General features: G+C 38.1%; 1 protein-coding gene across 7 annotated transcripts in view; it reads right to left on the bottom strand.

The window, feature by feature from the left end:
• Positions 1-21,189, bottom strand: part of LINS1 (lines homolog 1) — a 28,715-nt gene that overhangs the window by 4,173 nt on the left and 3,353 nt on the right. For 2 of the 7 annotated variants that reach the window (XM_023193578.1, XM_023193580.1), the window contains exons 2-5: positions 2,893-3,389; positions 2,709-2,798; positions 1,606-1,747; positions 265-855 (exon numbers count right to left, since the gene is read on the bottom strand). In XM_023193578.1, coding sequence (XP_023049346.1) covers positions 265-855; positions 1,606-1,747; positions 2,709-2,798; positions 2,893-3,291 — 1,222 coding nt within the window. In that variant the 5' untranslated portion in view covers positions 3,292-3,389. Of the gene's footprint in view, positions 1-264; positions 856-1,605; positions 1,748-2,708; positions 2,799-2,892; positions 3,390-12,098; positions 12,160-21,189 lie in introns of those variants that run through there. The other 5 variants (XM_023193579.1, XM_023193581.1, XM_023193582.1 and 2 more) reach the window with 5 other exon arrangements.

The following is a 21,189-nucleotide window of genomic DNA, read 5'->3' as shown; positions in this document are numbered from 1 at the left end:
TACTTTGAGATGACTCAACAGCAAGTTTTTTAAACCTAAATCATTCCTTATACTTTACAAATTCATTGCAGCCACAAAAAGCTGACATGTTTCTTAAAGGTAAATCCAGTTCTCTTTTTTTTGGAAAATGTAGCAAGTTATAAATAGGATAACATACAGCTTAAATTAGTGGAATTTATACTAGTCCTGAGATTTGATAATTATGAATTACTATACTTAAGTAAATAATTAAACACTGCATACAAAAGGAGTTCGGAGAATTACCTTTCATTTCACTTGCTGAAGAACAATTCTGAAACTTGATTTCCAAGGATTTCATTATAACTAAGCTTGCTGCTCTAAGGATCACATGATCTGGACTAGCGATATGTTCACATCCAGGTTGAACTTCATCACCTCCAAAAAAGGAATGTTTTCCATAAACAGACAGTGTCTTCAACAACCCCGAATTCACAGCTTGCAAAACAGCATTAGCTAAAGCCAGCATGTCCATCGCTACATGACGGTCTGGCGGCATTAGGGGAGGCACAGATCCACGACAAAGGTCTTCACCCACTTTAAAGAGAAGGCATTTTTTGAGGAATATGACGACCTTCCTTTTGACAAAAGCCTGAATAGGCCAGGTAATAACTTCTAGCATGCAAGATGGTTTCAAAAATAAAATCCTCTGGCAAGTGAAATGTAACTTCAGGTAGATTCTGGAGGCTATGAGAAGCTCAAGCAACTCCAGGAAACACATCAGGATGTTTACTATTTTAGAAGTATCCTGGCAGTTTTCAAAATGCTGAGAGAATAAGGAATTGTAAAACACTTCAAAAACAGTGTTGAAATGAGTCAGGAACTGCTTTAGAATCTCTGCAATTATAAAAATAGGAATTATAAACAGGGAAAACGCAGTCTTCTTCAAATAATTTTACAATTCGGTTTTTATAAATATCACTTTATAAGATGAAAAAACAGATTTGGAATGTTTACCTCTAACATTAACAAATGAAGTTACACAGAATAATGGCTAAGAACCACAGTTAAAATTCATTTTATGGTCAGGTGCGGTGGCTCACAACTGTAATCCCAGTACTTTGGGAGGCCGATGCTGGCGGATCACTTGAGGTCAGGCGTTTGAGACCAGTCTGGTCAACATGGCAAAACCCTGTGTCCACTAAAAATACAGAAATCAGCTGGGTGTGGTGGTGAGCATCCATAATCCCAGCTACTCGGAAGGCTGAGGCAGAAGAATCACTTGAACTCGCAAGGCAGGGGTTGCAGTGAGCCAAGATCATGCCATTGCACTCCAGCCTGGGCAACAAAGCAAGACTTGTCTCAAAAAAATAAAAAATAAAAAAAACCAAAAAAAAAATTCATTGTACGAAGATCAGTAGCATCAAACAATGCAAGGGATTTACGACCATGAAAAGCTTTACTTTTTTCCTTATGCTTTTTTCTTTTAAAACAGGTTATCCTCAATCAAAATATATTGGAAGAGACTGAGTTTTTTCATTACTTAAAGACAGATCAGATGTTCCAAAGTAAGTTTTGTTTCTCATTATAAATACAATACTCCCAGGAGCAAGATGACGATTGTTTATGGGGCCATGTAATCCATACCTGTTTTTTGTGAACATGAATCTTTAAAGATTTCTTTTATTATTGCTGTAAGAGTCCAGAGGCAGTATATTGCTTTATTACTCTCAGAGTATTCAGAAAGATTTTTCTGGCAAAAAGCAATCCAGGAATTACTTAAGGTTATCTGCAAGTCAGAAAATAAAGAAAGTAGTTAAAATACAGTATTTTCTTTACATAATACAACTGTATACCACATTGTTTACACATTTGGTCAAAATAAGTATGATAATATGTGGTAAACTCAGAAGGAAAAGAAATATCCTAATATAATTTAAGTAAAAAATTTGAATATGCCATAGAAATAAAATAAAAAAGGAAGATGAAAATGTTAGCAGTATTATCTCTAAGCGGTGAATTTTTAATTTTAATTTGCTCTTTACACTTTGTCTATTTTCCAAATTTTCTACTATAATATCACTTTTTATATTCAGAAAAAAGTTATTGAAAGAAGCAAGAGATTATGGTTGAAAAGTCAGTAGATACTTCATTTGTTTAACTAATTCAGAGATAAGAGAAAAACTCAACTCTGAATTCGTTTATATTATTTTACATTATGCTGAGGATTGTTGTTAGAATTTACATTAAACCTGTGAAAACAGGCTTGTTCTCAAGAGGTGGTTCCTAAATCTTTTTAGGGGAAAGGGGTCCACCTAGTAGTTTGAGAATATGCAGAAAGTTATGGACTCTTAGGTGAAACTCACCTCTCAGGTTAAGAATCTCATTAAGATTGACAACATATTTAAGACTCTAATCCTTGACACAAATCATCATATTCTATTCTTAAATTTTTATGGTTTTACATACGTTATTATGTGAGCAAACGTCTTATTAATACAAACATTTGAAGGGTAAAAATCAAATGTCAAAGAGCAATTTTAAAGAAACTATAAGAGAAACAGGTTGGGTGCCATGGCTCTCGTCTTTAATCCCAGCACTTTGGGAGGTTGAGGCAGGAGGATTGCTTGAGCTCAGAAGTTTGAGACCAGACTGGGCAACACAGTGAGACCTTGTCTCCACGAAACATTTAAATTTAAAAAAAAAATTAAGAAAGAGAAATAATAACATACTTTGATTACTTATCTTACCTTTTCTCTCAATTGGAAATAGAGAAGCAATGCAAGGCACTGTGCGGCCATGTGACATAACAATTTATCTGAATTTTGGAACATATAGATCTAGAGGAAAACAAATACAATTAACCACTATTGCTGAATGTTCCTAAAATTTTTATTTTAAATATCTAGATCTTTAAAAAAACAAATGGCTTACTAATTTAGAATCAACTTTGGCTGATTCTAAGAGAATTTTAATTATATCTCTGTATTTCTCCTTTGCATGGAACTCAGTTTTGATAGACAATATCCGGGTTGTCATCACTTTGATCACTGTTAACTGAAGGAGCATTACTTCTCTGGAACTGCTCATCAGAGAGTTGGTCTTCAAACATGCAGGTGCTACAGCAATGGGAGCCACACCGACAGAGATAGGCGGATGCCTGCCCTGGATACCACAGGTGTTTGCCCATTCTAAGGAGGTGGCTGTAGAGCAATCTTGATCTGAAACTCCTGGGTTGAGATAAAAGATGTAATCATGGCTGTCATTTTCAAGTGTGACTCCAAGAAGTACCTTCTTGTATAACTGTTCTAAAACTTCACAAAAAACTTTCATTTTGACTTCCAAAATGTTTAAGAAGGTCAACAACTCCAAGTAGTAAACATTAAATCTCAGAAGTGCTATGAATCTCTAAGATGTTTCTTCAGTGAAACCTAAAATAGGAAAAGTAATAAAAAAATTCTAAGTGCTATACACTTATTACAAGAGAAAGCAACTGTTTCCACTTAATCACCAACTCTCTCAAGTTAAAGGGAATGCTGACTGCTTAATTTTTAAAATGGAAAATTGTAACAGGAACATTATTTCAAGACCTTAACAATGAAATGTATGCTTTCCACACAGATTTGAGAGCATAAAATTATGTTTAATTTTAACACAGCAGAAACTTGAGCTTCCCTCTAACAGTTTTCAATGGCTATCAGGGTTTCTTAATCTTGGCACTATTAATATTTGGAGCCAGATAACATTGTGGTGGGGAGCTGTTTTGTGTATTATAACATGTTTGGCAGCATTCTTGACCTCTACCTTCTACACGCCCAAAGCACTTCCCACCTGACCTGCCAGATTTTGACAACCAAAAAAATGTCTGCAGACATTGTCAAATGTCCCCTGGGGGACAAAATCACACCAGCTGAGAACCACTGAGCTAATTCAAATTCACTAACCTTCACCTCCAATTCATAGATAAAATTTTAAAGTTAGACTGCTGTATGGTCAAACTAGATTATGGCTATTGCCAATGAAATTCCAACTTAAAATGCATCAATATCAGAAGCAGCAAGTAGTTACTATAGAGGGAGTATGGCAAGGAAAAACTTAGGACTTTGGCATAAGCAAAAGAGATTACTGAATATCACAACAATGGAATGCTGGAGCCTCTGGGAACAATCTGACCCTGGGGAGGAAGGGGGTTTTGCTCCTTTCATTGCCTTTGAGCTATTTCACACCTCAAATAATTCTTGTCCAGAGATATGTGAATAACTGTCTGATAAAGAGGCAACCCTCTCCCCAGCGGGAAAAATCAGTTTTGCTTCCATTTGTAAACTCATTTTAACATTCCTTCGCCCTACATAGATTTCATGGTTTTCTTACTGCTCCTTTAAACAGGTTGTGCCTGGTTCCCTTACTAAAAAGGTAAATAAAATCTTTGATATGTAGTCATTTTATATGGGTTGTGGTTTTGCATTCTTGAAATCTACCCTTTAACAAAATTACAGACTTCTCTGCCCTGATAACACCCTTCCCATCTTCAACTTCCAAAAGACTTCGGAAGGCTACCACTTATACTGGGTCTTATACTGAGTCTTACTACCACTTATACATACCACAATATGGCCCACCAGCCTAGTCTTGGTCGTTAATGGCTGGCTTCTTCCCGATTTAGCCTGAATTTCAATTGTTGATTACTCCACAACACAAAGCTGCCCTGTTTTAGTCCTTTCATGGAGAAATAAATATTAAGAAACCTATAGATTTTAAAGTTATGAATGAAACTTTAGATAAGTTTTCTCTGAATCACACTTTCAACCTGTGGTATGCATCCCATATGATTTATTAATGCAAATGTTCGTAATGTTGTTCCATCTAACAGTGTTACACTTTATCTCAGCACTGAGTGCTCTCAGAAGGCCAGAATGGATAAGCACCACACCCTGCTCTAAACCAAGAAACGGTTAACCAGAAAGGACCAACTCAAATACAATTCCCAAGTAGGACCTACTTCTACCCTCCCTTGATGACTCCTTTGTTTTATTAATCCCTACCTTTTCTCCTTCCTCTTCAAGAGGTTTCCCATTAGTGAACATTCTCCCTATTGCAACTGCCTGAACAAAATAATCTCCTTAATTGCATGATATATCATCTGTCACACATCAGAAATTAGGTCTTCATGTTCCACCTCAAAGTCTAATTCCATTGCACTTACTTTATATTTTAGTTATAACATTTCTTTTCAAACTACTGACACTATAAAACAGAATATTTTGTTTTAATTACTATCACATGCTCAACTCTTTTAGTAAAAATTTCAGCAACAAATGGAATTATTTTTATTTAAATGCTATAGCAATAAAAATACTTCCAATAATATTCCTATGGGTCACTAAGTCCTTAAATTTTACCAAAATGAGAATGAAATTGCTATCTGACCCAGTTTCAACCCACACAAAGGGCAATTTCTTATGGCTCAATCATTTTAGCACACCAACCAAAGTGAATGCCAGTAAATAAATATTCCAGGGGGTTGATGGGCTGTTTTCTCTCATGGTGGGACCCAGGTTCTTTGGTAAGAGTGATTGTGAGAAATTAGATTGAAAGGTTGTAAACTTTAAGAAATGCAGATTCAAAATGAGCCTTTAGAGACAGAGGGGGAAAAAAAAGCATTGGGGTTATGAGAGGAAGAAATAAACTCAGTTTCTTCCACTATTCTCTTACAACATGCTTCTGACCTCAGATGTGTGAAGATTTCTCCTCACCAGCCAGTAAGCAAGCAAAGCAACTCTGCATAGATCACTACCTGGGCATCCTCCAATTCAATTCTACATTATCTACCTGGGGATACCATCAGATCACACAGATTGAAGACTGAGCCACAATTCTAATGCCAATTGCAAGCCCCAGGATGTTTCACCTGTGCTTCTGATCAACTGGCTCTAAATCGGGAGTTCCCCTGACTTGTCCTTTGGGTTTGATTAATATGCTACGGCAGCTCATAGAAATCAGGAAAACATAACCATAAATTCTTCCCTCCCCTACTCGACTGGCTAAGGACAAAAGAAGCCCACTGAGGCTCCACATCCTATCATTACAGTTCATGGCTGTCACTCTAGTGGAATGAGAAGCATGGGAAAGCGTGGTCTTATCAAATTATACAGATGCTGAAAGTTGGGGATTACACCCAGGTATCAAAGGAAAGCTCACAGCAAGCCATCACCTCTGGAGGAAAAGTATACAAAGCAGCACCAGTGCCCACCTAAGGTCAGAGATGTCTGATACTCTAAGATTGGACTCCAAAGGGGAACACCCCACGGGGATCCTCTGGATCTCAATCTCTACAAAGGGGATGCCCTTGGCAGAGGTTCTGAGGTCTAGTACTAAACTCTCCTTAGAACTTTCTCTCGCAGTTGCAATACTGTTCGGCCCCAATATTGTTTGGAATCTGGAGTTTGCTGTTGAATGGGAAAGTGGGATGGTGTTGCATGTATTCAGGCTTTTGTGCTGTCGTTCTAAGCAGGGGGCCTGGTTAATGTGTGGTGCTCTTATTTGGAACTGTTTGGCCCCAGTGTCCTTTGGGGTCTGGGGAGGTTTGGCGTTTAAAAATCAAACTGCCATGGAAAATGCTTTACTCAAAATTTTGGTTCACAGCCTTCATGGGATTATTTATTGCGGCAAACGAAGTAAACTGGTGAGCTTGTATTGCTATCTCATGGCTAGGGTTCCAAGCTATTGGATCTTGGTTCATGTATGTGTATACATGTCTAGATATGTTTATTTGTATGTACATTTGTTGTTACATGCTGTGTTTATCGAACTGACTTATAAGAGTGCTCATAAATTAACTAAGTCTAAGCAATTTTTAAGTTCACGTGACTTAAGTATAATTTTACTAAACAAGCTGGCTTTAAAATTACTGGTAAAATAAAAACAAATGCCTTCAGAACTGTCAGCATACGTTTTTTGTCTGGTTTTATGTTTGTCTTTGCTAGATATTTTGAGACGTCAGCGTTTGGCATAGAAGATTATAAAACTATAAACCCAGCCAAAACAAAACGATCTTGGTTTGCGTGACTTCTTTTTTTTTTTTTTGGCAAATCAGAGAAATCTGTGAAAGGAAAATATCTTGGGCCCCCAAAATCACTAAGCTAAAGGGAACATTCAAGCTGGAAATTGCTTAGGGCAAATGTGCGTCCCATTTTACTCAGTCATCCCTCTGCTCATTGAGATAAATGCACATCTGATTGCCTACTTTAGAAAGGCTAATCAGAAACTCAAGAGAATGCAACTGTTTGTCTCTCACCTACCTGTGACCTGGAAGCCCCCCTCCCCACCCCGCTTAGAGTTGTCCCACCTTCCTGGACTGAACCAATGTTCATTTTACATACCATGATTGATGTCTGATGTCACCCTTGTTAAAACTGAAAGAACTGAGTACAGTGAATGGGATAAATGTTTTAGGTAAACTTTTTGTGTAAATTAAATGCTTTGAGTTATTTTTGATGCTCATTTAATATCTGGGTCATTTCCAATAAAGAAAGGGTTGTGATATGGGGAAGTATGTTTCTAAATTGTGGAACTGTTCTTATCTATAAATGCCCACATCTGATGGTTCAGGATTTCTTGCTTTTTGGGGTTTCACACAAGTTTTAGGTTACTAAGGATAAGAATTCTAGTTAACACATAATTTTGTAGATAATATGTGCCGAAAAGTTTATATTACTAGTGAGAAAAGTAATAATTTTGTCTAATTCAGAAGTTATCTAAAAGTTAGTTCAGATTACAGATTTGAAAAGGTTATTTATGAAATACCGTAGTAAGAAACCAGTAAGTAGTGGAGAAAGATGTGGAAAAGGTTTAGATAATAAAATATTCTTTAAAACCTGATAGAGAATTGGAGACATTTGGCTAATTAATGTTTTCAGTTAAAGCTCTCAGTCTTGATTAAAATAAAGTAAGTATTGTAAAGAAATGCAGCCAGGTTCAGTGGCTCACGCCTGTAATCTCAGAACCTTTGAAGGCCGAGGTGGGCAGATCACGAGGTCAGGAGATTGAGACCACCCTGGCCAAAATGGTAAAACGCTGTCTCTACTGAAAATACAAAAATTAGCTAGCGTGGTGGCCCACACCTGTAGTCCCAGCTACTCGGGAGGCTGAGGCAGGAGAATTGCTTAAGCCCAGGAGGCGGAGGTTGCAGTGAGCCAAGATCACACCACTGCACTCCAGCCTGGCGATAGAGGGAGACAGTGCCTCAAAAATAAAAAAAATAAAAAAAATTTTTAAAAAAAGCATTAGCAGTTTGGCAATTCTTTAATATAGTTAAGCCTGAAGCCGGATTTAGTGTGGAGCCAAATTTCACATACATACACGCATTGCTTCACATTATGTTTACTGTTTTGCATGGATAGTGCTGGCACTGAAGTACTTATTGGTCATGTGCCTAGAGCGAATTTCTTGATTGCACAGGATATATAATGGTATTAGTGAACTTAAGGAAACTGAATTGTGTAATAGTAACCAAATATTCATTATGTGGGCTTTTTGGGGCCCTGGGTAACACTGTTGCCTCCAGGATAGATTCAGTAGGAAAATTTATGGTTGGTTTTCTGTTTCTTTGTGCTTCTAGTTTTCATTTGTTTGCTGTTTATTCTCCTCTGAGCTTTGCTCGTGTATGCATATATATAAAACCAGGATTTTCTAAAGTTCCTAAGTGGAAGGCTTTTATTTGGTTCTGTGGGTATTTTGTTTCCTATGGGTTTCTAGAAAGTCATCATTTGTCCCATTCATCTGGAATTCCTAGGCTACCTTTGTTGGGCCTACAGGAATTAATGGAGCACACCAGCTTTTTAATCTTAAACTAACTTTTTTGGAGTTTAGGCTTCCTGATACTTTAAGTGTCTTGATTATACTTTTGTAAATAGAATTTGAGTCATATTTCTCACTCTGCCTAATTTCTCCAAAATTTGTAAACCATTTGTGAATATTCTTAACTCCTGGGAATGTGTTTGTTTGCATTACAGTTGACTAGGGTCACTAGGGTTGCTTAGGGAGAAAGAGCCCAGAAATCTGGCATGCCATCAAAAGGGTAAGAATTTCTTAGTAGTTAGACTCTGGCCTCTCTCTCTCTCTGTGCAAACTGGTTAAATGAAAGGTAAATGTCACTGTTTATCTCCTCTGTAAAGTTTTAATTAATACAAAAGGAATTCTGAGGCTGGTTGTAAGCTGTAGTGAATCTGGTGTGCTTTGTGTGTCTTCCTGTGTTGTTCTGTCATAAAGAGGGGTACCTTAGGATAAACCGTATGTGCAGGGCCCCAAAAGCCCACTATTCAAGATGGCCCAGCAAATTGGTCAGTCATGTCCTTGGGAGCTTGACCTTGTACCTATGTGGCTGCACTTTCTCTTTTCACGATGGTGGCCCGGTTTAGGGTTCAATTCCTGACTCAGGGAATGAATCCTTTATGTTCTACCTGTTTATTTATATGTGTTGTGTGTATAATATAAAAGAGCTTTAATTAACTGGTTAATTAAGAGCTTAAATCAAATATTTTGTCAGAAAAGTAAAAAGTGTAATGCCTTTCATGTAGTTCATGTGACTTAAGTAATCACTGGGAAATAAAGACAGTTTTAAAGAGTATTGGTAAAATAAAAATATCTTCACAAATGTAAACATTCGGTCTAAATTATGCAGGTCAGATAATAGGTTTGCTAAATGCTTTAAGGTCACAAACTGCTTCTTTGACTTTTAAAAATTCCTTAATTTACTCTGGAGCATTAGATTCTAGATAAATCTTGGGGACATGTGAAATTAGCCATGCCCTCTAGCTATGCAAAGAAGGTTTTATATAAGAAAGGATCTTGTATGATAAATTCTTGTCCTAAAGTAAAATAACTGCTAGTTTAAAAGAGGGATGTTTAGGACAAGTCAGAAAGTCCAAGCATGTAATAGATGGTCTGTGTGAGTCATGAAAGAATTTATGAAAAAGAATTTATGCAAGAAATGCTGTACAATTTAACGGTGATTAGGCCTCCTAAATGCCTTGTAAATGCCACTATGACTCTTAACTGTACAATTTGCCTGTTTTACAGCTAGGTAGGGCCTGGGACACATGGAGTTAGACGCTAGAAAGAGTCAGACTTTATCTGCATTTCTTTCTGGGTTCTAGGCTCCTCCACACCTAGTACTTAATTAAAACCCCAAACTTATCAAGGTTTTCACCAAAAGTAAAAGTCACTAAGAGTTAACATTGTAACATGTAACTGAGACTACTGAAGAAACAGTTTTACACGCAAGGTGTGTAAGAAAAGTGAAAGGTGTTGTTCGTAAAAGACTGTAAGAAAGCATGGGAATGTACATTTTTGCCTAGTTTAAAGGGTTAAAAAACAGAAATAACCAAATTTCCTTGTATAAAGCAGCTAACACAAGTAGAACAAGAATGAACTAAATAAGAAAATACTTTTTGTCAGATTTTCATGTTAAACCAGCTAATACTGAAATTGTTTAGATATACATTTTGAATGAACGCCACGATCTATTACCTTATGATAACCCATCAGTTACTAGTGCTATGCAGCTAATTTGGAGAAACAACTGGCATTCAAGAAGATATGTCTAATACTAATTAAGCATGGACTTACTGAGAACCAGGATGGTCACCTTGTCCTTTCCAAGTCCTTAAAGCTTTTATTATTTAAAGTTCTGCATTCGATGACTCATCACAGAAAAGCTAAAATGATCCAAACTGAATATACTGGTGTGGTGACTTACAAATTACTGAAATAGTTTATAACCAATGTTTGGTCCCATATTCCTAGGAAAACAATCAAAGCTTCAGGTACATTTGGTCACCTGATGGGCCATCTAAACATTTTATAAAGGGATTTCATTCAATTGTTATTTTCAATGCATGTTTTCTGGTTGTATAAAAGCTCTCCTACGCAAGAAGGCTCATGTTATAAAACTAAGTCATTATACCACGGTGTATTTTCACCAGGTAGAGAAAGTTTTTCATGGTTCGCTGAGGACAATCAACCCCTTCACAATCTAGAACCTAAAGATTAGATCTTCTGAGAACATCAGAGAAAGATTGCCCTTGCCATCTGCATTGCAGCAAAATTTTGGAACCCTGAACTTTGGGTTCATAATCTCACAGCTGAGGAGGGTCCCTCCACACTCCTGGAGCTGTACACCCACAGGAACCCTTAAGATAAAGCTAACCCAGGAAGTCTCTCCCCAGAAGAACATGGCATCCTTGATGTGAACAGCTTTTCCCAAGATCACAGATCAAGACTTCTACTATTATGAAACTCTTATCTGTGAATATTTTTGTTTATGCCTCTAAGAACAACAGAAATGAAAAGGGGGTCTGTTATATGCACTTATGGGATACACTTTTATTTGTGAAGGATTTTGCTGCCAGTCTCATATATGAATAACCTTATACTTTGACAGATAAAATATGAAGGTCCAATGCAGGTGAGAAACTTTAATGGTACACACAGTGCCTCATAATCAGTCAGAAACAGAACATTGGTTCACTCCTCTTAACCCATATCACAAGTTAAAGAGAACATTGCTAGGAGGCATTCAATCTTCTAGAAGGGCATCATTTGTTAGGTCCTTTATCCATGGCCCTTTTCCATTGCAAAAGAAGCAATAATTAGAAATGCTTCCCTCATGATAGGCTGTATAACAGATTCTTCTGTAAAGGCTACAGTTACACAACAGACTTTAAATTCCCTTGTTAAAGTTATGATAGAAATGGTTGAACAGAGGAGCTGCTGGCACTTGTGGCCTATGGAGAAATACATTAAATGAAAAGTATAGAGATTCATTGTAGGGCATTAACAAAAAGACTGCTTGGTTAAATGAGTAGGCTCTTTAGCTCATTCTTTGATCTATTTGATTCTAGGTGGTTTGGTTTATGGGAACCCCGGGTAAGAAGCATATTCCAAACTCTTGGTATTATCCTCCCGATAGTCATAACAATGGTCTTGGTCAGGCGTAGTGGCTCATACCTGTAATCCCAGCACTTTGGGAGGCTGAGGCAGGCAGATCACCTGAAGTCAGGAGTTTGAGACCAGCCTGGCCAACATGATTAAACCCTGTCTCTACTAAAAATACAAAATTAGCCAGGCGTGGTGGCACACACCTGTAATCCCAGCTGCTCAGGAGGCTGAGATGGCAGAATCACTTGAACCCGGGAGGCGGAGGTTGCAGTCAGCCAAGATCGTACCACTGCACTCTAGCCTGGGCGAAAAGAGCAAAACTCTGTCTCAAAATAATGATAATAATAATAATAATAATAATAATAATAATAATAATAACAACAACAACAATAATAGTTTCCCTTGTGCACTGTATTCTCTTAAAGGTTTTAAATGCTTGCATACAGCCATCTCTAGAATGTCAAATGGTCTGTCTTCAACTGGAATGACAAGAGCTGAAAGAAATGTGTGAACATGAGGACACCATATCCTATGAATCACACTCTGAGACCAGAAACCCAAAATGAAGGTAACCGAGAGAGGTGCTAAGGCCCTAAGTTTTGGTCACACCTAAGTGAGAATGTGACCAAAAGGGGGGATTTTTTAAAACAAAATTATGGGAGGCCATTGTTTTGGACTGAACTCATGCACTAGGCCCCAACAAACCAAACCAAATCAAACCAAAATGGAGTCACTTGCATTAAGACATTAAGGAAACACATAGATCCTAGAACAGACTAGGTTTTGTTTTTCTCCTACAAATCTCTAAAAAACATTCCTGGCAGCATAGGTATCCACTCCCTGAAGTTACCATCAAATCTTTTAACTAAATTCATGTCCTCTCGCCTAGAAACCATCAAGCTTCATATGATCATGCAACAAAGGTTCCAGCCAGTTCCAGACACTACTCCTGGTCATCAAGAAGCTACCCTGCCTCCACTAGACAGAGGGGGGCGAGAGTTCCATGATTCCCAATAGGTAGGGACTATGCCCCCAAGCCAGCATGAAGCAGTTACAGAAGACAGATCATCGGTCTCTCTGCCTCCATAAAGATTTATGGGGATCACATCTTTCTGGGGGGGAATGAAGCAAAATAGGGTCTGGAGGCAGGGACATAAGGCTAATTCACGCTGACTTCTGAGAACTAAATCAAATGGAAACACTTCACCTGTGAAGTATCCTCTCCATTTACATAGCACATACAGTAAGTAAGTGACTTGACTTTACCCTCTTCATTTACATAGGGGGTACACCAAGTAATCAATGGAAACCTCTAGAGGGTATGTAAACGCCAGAAAATTCTGTAACAGGGCTCTTAAGCTTGGCCCACTCCCACCCTGTGGGGTGTACTTTTGTTTTCAATAAATCTCTGCGTTTGTTGCTTCATTCTTTCTTTGCTTTGTTTGTGTGTTTTATGTGTCTTTCCTTGCTTTGTTTGTGCTTTCTTTGTTTAAGAAGCCAAGAACCTGGACACCCATCAACTGATAACACTTCTGGATTTTTACGGAGGCTTCCTTACTTAGGCATGGTTGATTAAATCACTGGCCCTTGGTGATAAACTCAACCTCAAGTCCCTCTCCTCTTCCTGAGACTGTGGATAGGGCTGAAAGTTCCAACTCTGAACAAAGGGCTGGCTCCCTCCCCGCAGCCAGCACTCCATCCTGTAGCCATCTAGATGGTCCAAAAAAATCACCTCATTAACATAAGGTGGGGTGTGTGAAAGGTGTTTATTATAAATAACAAAAGACTGCCTTTGACCTTTAGTGCTCTGAAGCTGTTCTTGAGCTGCTTCAGGAACCCAGTACAAAAGGCCATATATTTAGTCCCATAGGAAATAATAGGCTTAAAGGAGATGAGCCTGGAATCTTAGATGGAAATCAAAATATATTCATCTTAGTAATACTGGTCACAAATGCCAAGGGGCCAGGCAGCTAATGAATGAATGACGACAATAGGTGCTAGGCTGTTTTCTATTGTGATCAAGCATAAACTCCTCTTAATTATACTGTCTTTAAAATAAATGTCTGTGGGTAGCCCACTGGAATTGAAAATTGCAGTTTGTGTGTGTTTTTTAAATCAATTGTGGTATTAAAGGAAAGGATAAATCCTTAAGAAAACAAACTAGGGGATTTAACTGACCACAATTTCTTCTGAAGTGGATGCTGTGAGGTTTGCACATCTCATTCTGCATTATCATGCTGGCCTGGGGGAATGTGTACTCTTCAGACAACAAGCTTTTAAGAGACACAAACAAACCCAAGTGTCTGAGGAAGGGTGCACAGGATGCTGACAGGCTTTGAGGCCATCTATATATGATAAATGAGAGATTTTTCTAGCCTGGAGAGGAAACAAACAATTGGGGCAGTCTTACTAGGTAAGTGAAGGGGCAGTGCTTCTCTTAAGTGTTTTCTCTTGGCAGAGGAGCTGAAATCCCACACCATGTGGCCTAAGGGTGACCCATATTAAGTATAAAATTTGTCTGAAGCCTGTATTAATTAAGTTCTGTAAACTATTTGAATTTTGCATTATATGTCTAATAAAACCATGTGTTTATTAATATAAAATAACATACTTTCTACCCATCTTCACCAAAATTGCTGTGTTAGGAATACGAATCATTAAACTTTATTGAGTACCTACTATGTACCAGATACTGCTCTAAGTGAGTTTCACAACAACTTTATTGGGGGGGGGGTACTTAATTATCGTACCCATTTTACAGATAAGAAAACTAAGACAGAGAGATGTGACAGAGCTTAAGGGGCAGAGTCAGGATATGAAGCCAGAAAATCTAATATCAGAGCCTGTGCCCTTCACCACTCCACCACAGCACTCTTCAAACTTCCACTGGTGCTCCAAAAGCCCAGGACAAGAGTTCAACATTGGACCTCAAATTAAGTAGTAACTTATACAGCTTAACTGTTCACACTGTAAAACAATATCAGTGCTCACAATCATTTTCACACGCTACGCAAGATCTAAAATCAAGGTCAATTACTATGCAATTTCCCAATATAAACTAAGATTATTTTTTTCAAAAGATACTCAGCAACTACAGGTTGAAACATGAATCAGGACAACCATTTGACTGAGTTTTTAAAATTATATAGTCACCCCTCGGTACCTGTGGGAGATTGGCTCCAAGATCCACCAAGGATACCAAAATCCATAGATGCTCAACTCCCTGGCAAAAAATGGCATAATATTTGCATATAACCTGTGCACATCCTGCCATATACTTTAAATCATCTCTATATTACTTATAATATCTAACACAATGTAAGTAATGTGTAAATAGTTGTTACACCATATTGTTTTGATTTGTACTATTTTTATTATCATATTGTTATTTTTTATTTTTTCTTAATTTTTTTTTTATCTGAGGTTGGTTGAATCTGTGGATGTGGAACCCGCGGATCCAGAGGGCCGACTATAGTTCCATTTAAGCCACAGAATCAATAGGCCAGCATGGTAATCAGACCTTCAGGGGTCTCTGATTTTGGTTAATGATCATGAATCTTGTGGGATCAAAGGTTGTTGGTAGTGCTACTGTCAGTGACATGGTTTTCTGGAATTGTGAGTTTCTGAACAAAACAAAGAGCAGTTGTCCCTCAGGATCCATGGGAGATTTGTTCCAGGACCCTCTAAGCATACCAAAATCTACAGATGCTCAAGTCCCATATATAAAATGGTGTAGTATTTGCATATAATCTATACACATCCTCGTAGGTATTTTAAATGACCTCAAGATTACTTAAAATATTTGACACTGTACATTGTAAACACTATGTAAATATTTGTTACACTGTATAGTTTAGGAAATAATGACAAGAAGAAAAAATCCATACATGTTCAGTGCCAACTCTGAGACCAGGGCTGGTTCCCCTGGCAGTCAGCACACCATCCTGTAGCCAAAAATTTTCCCCAATTCCCTAAATACTTTCGATCTGGGGTTGGTTGAATCCAGGGGAGCAGAACCCACTGGAATGGAATCCATGGATATGGAGGGCTAACTGTACTTTTAGTGGCTGTACCAAACCCAGCAAGCTCCTCATGAAAAATCAACTATCCACTGTTCCTCCTCAGGCATCAACAGTTCATCAATATTAAAGGCACTGTGAATAAAGGTGACTATGACCTTGATTTTGCTTTCTCTAAAATAATTCCAACCTTTTACAAAAATTAACCCTAAATGGGTCATGGCTGTAAAATTTAAGCTTTTAGAAAAAAAGTGTAGGAAAAATCTTAGGGATCTGAGGCTAGTCAAAGCATTCTCAGACTTGACCATAAAAGCATGATCCACAAATCTAAAAACTGATAAACCGGAACTCAGCAAAATTTAAAACTTGCTCTGCAAAAAACCCTAAGAAGATGAGAAGACAAGCTACAGACTTAAAGAAAAACATTTGCAAAGCACATGACTAGTACCTAGAATATACAAAGGACTCCCAAAACTCAACATTAAAAACAAAAAATTGAATTACAAAATGGATCACAGACATTTCACCGAAGAGGATATAAAGATGGCAAATAATCACACAGAAAGATACTGAACCATATTAGACATTACAGAAATAAGAATTAAAACTACAGTGAACTACCACTACAAGAAGAGCTAAAAATGATTCCAAATGCTGGGAAGGATGCTGAAAAACTAGATATCTCTTATACTGCTGGTGAGAATGTAAAATTGCACATCCTCTTTGGAAAACAATTTGTGGTTATCTTTAAAAACTAAATATGCAACTGTCATATGACCCAGCAACTGTGCACCTGGGCATTTACTCTAGAAAAATGGAGACTTATTCACATAAAAACCTGTACCTGATGTCCTTCAGTAAATGAATGGTTAAACAACCTGTGGTCCATCCATACCATGAAATACTACTCAGCAATAAAAAATGAAAGCACGATTGATACACGCAACAACTTGGATGGTTCTCAAGAGAAGTATATTGAGGGGAAAAAAGCCAATCTCAGAAGGCTGAATACTGTATGATTCCACTCTTGAAATAATGACATTAAAGAATGGAGAAGAGAGTAGTGCTTGCCAGCTGTTAGGGAGGCCACTCTCACTTGGTGGGAAGGACTATAAGGGGTGACGTAAGGGAGACTTGTGATGATGGAACTGGTGGAGGACACGCTACCCTACATACATGATAAAGTTGCACAGAATTAGCTATACACACACATAAATGAATAAAAGTAAAAGGGGAAATCTGAATAAGCTGGTGGATTGTGTTGGTGTCAATATCCTGGCTGTGATATTACACGATTGTTTTGTAAGATGCTACCATTAGGGCAAAGTGGGTAAAGACTATATAGTATCTCTCTGTATTAATTCTTTTATATTATTATTCACTGTTTATGAATCCATAATCATCTCAAAATAGTTTAATAAAAAAATTTCAGACATCAGTCTTTTGATTCCTAGCATTAATATGTATAGGATTTCATTAGTATCGATTAAAATATAAATAAAATATACTTGAATTTTGATTTTAAAGGTCTCTAGACCTAAAACTGAACAGAACGGTATCTAAAAATGTTAAGAGTATTTTCTTACAGAATATTTAGAGACAGGGTCTCACTATGTTGCCCAGGCTGGATAGCGGTGGCTATTCACAAAAGTGCAAGCATAGCACACTACAGCTTCAAATTCCTGAGCTCAAATGATCCTCCTGCCTCAGTCTCTCCAGTAGCTGAACCACAGGCGCATGCCACTGCACTCAGCTGAAATACGAAGAACGTCTAAGTACACTGTCTACTCATTAGAAAACACTCTCCCATCACTTAATTTTGAAATTATCAAAGAACAAGCTTCTAGTAATTTAATCTTTGTTTTTATGTGATAAAAAATGCCACTACTTTTTAGGACGTTTTCTTTAGATAAAGTCTATGTTTAAATTCAGAATACAAAAAAAATCTATTTTCATGGTCAATATTAAAAGTAAAAAAATTACTAGTTTTCTTAATATGATGTGGCTACTATATAGACTAACAGACTGGAAAGTCAATAGTGGGCCTTCCCCTAATTCAACAATAGGTTCAAATCTGACCACAGCCCAAGAGGATACTTAATCTATTTTGCTCCATTAATGAAGATGCAGTGACACTTGAAGCAGATGTTGAGGCACTCCAAACCAAGGCTGTCTTCCAAGATTCTGGTTCCCTCCACCAATCAAAACTGCATGAATTTTGACAGAAAAAAACAAAATGAGTCTGGTTAGACAAGAGCACCTCCCTCCCCTATTAAAAGAAGGGGGGCAGATATCTTTCAACAGCATGCCGTGTGCCAGTATCTTCCCTTTAGTTCCATTCTTCACCCTCCTCAGTGCCCCAACAGGCTCCAGGAGATTTGGAGTCGGAGGGGCGGAAGGCAGACTGGACTTTCAAGCTCCAGCAACTGCCAGCTCTCCTTACCTTCAGGGCTAAAGCGGGTGCTGGTGGTTACTGGCCCTTTCCTCAAAACAATGGTGCTCAAACTGTGCCATGCACTTGACAGGTTTATGAAAGCAGACTGCAGGGCCCTACCCTAGGAGTTTCCCATAACATAGTTCTGGGGTGGGGCCCAATAATTTGTATTTCTAACAAGTTTCCAGGTTACTTCTGAGACAGCGAGAACACAAATTCTGTCACATGTTTGTAAATTGTCTTCCTATTAAACTCTTGTCTTAACGACTCTGAAACAGGCCAGACTTTTTTGGCATGAAGGAAAACCCTGGCAATCAACTTACAGATAAAAGACTTAATGCTTAAAAGCATTTTTCTGTCAAAGTGATATACTGGTAACAGACTGATGATACAGGAGCTAGAAATTATTTAGACAGATAGTGAGGGTAAGAGAGTCCTCAGCAAAGCTTCCCTTTTAATAAAAAGTAGCCCCCAAATCATTTCTTTTCTAACAAAAAAACGGGCTGAAAAATCAAGCTGCAAGCTAAATAGATATGCAAGCTAAAAGCCTGCATAGGTGAATGCCAGCAGCTATGCCAATAGGAAAGGGCTACCTGGGGAGCAGACACAGATAAGAATGTAACAACGAGGAAGCCTGCTGCAATTGGTTAAATCCAAGATGGCCAAAAACTTGACCGAATGCATACTCTTGGCTGCACTATGTCCCTATTACCATAAAACTTCCCTGGGGAAACCTCCCACTCCCTGCCACGTACCTGAAGCCATGACAGTTCCAGATTAACCACATTTAGTCAAGAAAAGGGTGGCACCCTTATTCGGGGAACTGCCCGCCCATTTCATGTAAACCTTCTCCTTTTATTATAGAATACTTTGTGCCTTCATCATGCCTATCTGTGTAGTGAGCCCGGACCACATTACATGCCTCTTTTGAGCATATCCACGCTCCTCTTTTGAGTGTGTACTTGCACTGTGCAACAAACCTACATTTTCACTGTGGTCTCCCTTTCAAATTCTTTTGTGCAGAGAAGAACCTGACCTGGCCTACTGGCAACAGTGTCTTTCCCTATTATGTGATCACTCCAAAGAAAACCCTTTTTTTTTTTTTTTTAAAAACATAGCACAGATTAATGCTGGACATTAGAATCATAACGTGTTCATACTAGAAAAAATCTCAGAGATAATTTAGAGATAATTCTCAAACTGCAGCATCAGAATTCCCTGGAAGGCTTATTAGAACACAAATGGCTGGGCCCACTTCCAGAGATTCTGATTTAGTGGGTCTGGGGAGGGCCCAAGAATTGAACCAGAGACTATACTTTGAGAACCACTGTGCAATCTACTTGATTTATTGATGAGGAATCTGAGCTCCTTAGGTTTTTATCATATTATGCTAATGCTAAGCATTTTTTTAAATAAATGGAAACTCTCTAATGTATCAATATGAATGATACTTTTCTACACTTCGTTGCTAAATTATGACTGTATGTTTTAAGTGGTACTTCAGAATGAAATATTTCACAGAAAGGTTTTCCTAAGTCTTCCCCTTTTCCAGTCTATGTCTTGTCCCTTTTCCATTTGCCCCCACAAACCCACCACCAGTGGCAGGGTAGCTTTTAGGAACTGTCTATAGATGGGATACTGTCCAGATTTTACTGAACTCCTAAATTCTGTACGCAGACAAGATGTGATTTTTCAACAGATAAAATGAGATTATCTATCTACCTCAGATAGTAGCATACTCAAAAATTTGCAAAAATTAACTGGCTTATATGTGAAAACACCTATAGAACCCAAGTAGGAGGAGGTCGGTATGTCTTTATTTATTAACCTTGAAAGGTTCCTTCCAGCCTCTGGGCCTTGACACAATGTTTCTCCTTCCGCCCACTTTCCCTTTTGTTTTAGACTTAAATATGACTTTCTTTGGCAGGGGTAAGTCCTCTGGTGATATTCTGTCTTCCAGTTCTGGTGCCTTGTCTTACAGAATGTGTCACAATTATACTTTAACAATCGGTGCAATGATTTGTATGATTTACTAGACTGTTAATTCTGTTAAGACTTGTCTGCTTGGTTCTTCCCCAGCTCCTAGCACAGCATTTGATACACAGTAGGTACTTGTATTTGTGGGATACATTCCTAGCTGAAGATTAATTTAGTAGTGTATATGTCTCAATCCTAAAATCAGTACCAAAGTATATTTTAGTACCGTTTTGATCTCAAAAAACTTTAAAAATACCATGTAATATTTTAAGTTCTGAATTTTAAATTATAATAAAAATGTAGTATCAAAAAACTATAAATAGTAGTATCCATAGGAGTGATTAAGTTCTGAGCTCATTCAGTCTTTACCGTATTATACATCTGACAACGTACTTGACAGAAGCAACACACGTTGAAGTACCATCTTAAAATGGTTGTGGTAGAGTACAAATTAAAACTACCCTGGAAGACCAAAATCCCTTAAATTATCAGGGCAAGAACTATAAGGAACTCAAAAGCCTCCAGTTAGCTTCCTTTCTTTCAGCATTCTTTTTGCTGTGATGACTAAGGTCTGAAATACAATTTGTCTACCCAGCCCCATCTCCTTTTCTGCCAGGTACAGCTGAACTAAGTTGGGCTAACAAGGCAGAAGATGGGCTCCAAACTGTGCTATATCTGTCTTTCTGGTGGCCCTCTTTATTACACCAAGATCCCCAGACATCACCTGCAGGCCCAGAACAGTGCCTACTGCCCAGAACACTGCCTGCTGCCAACTAGAGCATAAACTGCTCGTTCTCTCCACCACCAAGTGCTTTATGGGCCAGGACACAGCCTCCTGGGCAGTGGTCCTTGACCTTGGAATCT

Source organism: Piliocolobus tephrosceles, chromosome 6 (genome assembly GCF_002776525.5).
Source record: "Piliocolobus tephrosceles isolate RC106 chromosome 6, ASM277652v3, whole genome shotgun sequence".
NCBI lineage: Eukaryota > Metazoa > Chordata > Mammalia > Primates > Cercopithecidae > Piliocolobus > Piliocolobus tephrosceles.
Note: the sequence above shows the minus strand (reverse complement) of the source record. Positions and strands in the feature narration are given on the sequence as shown.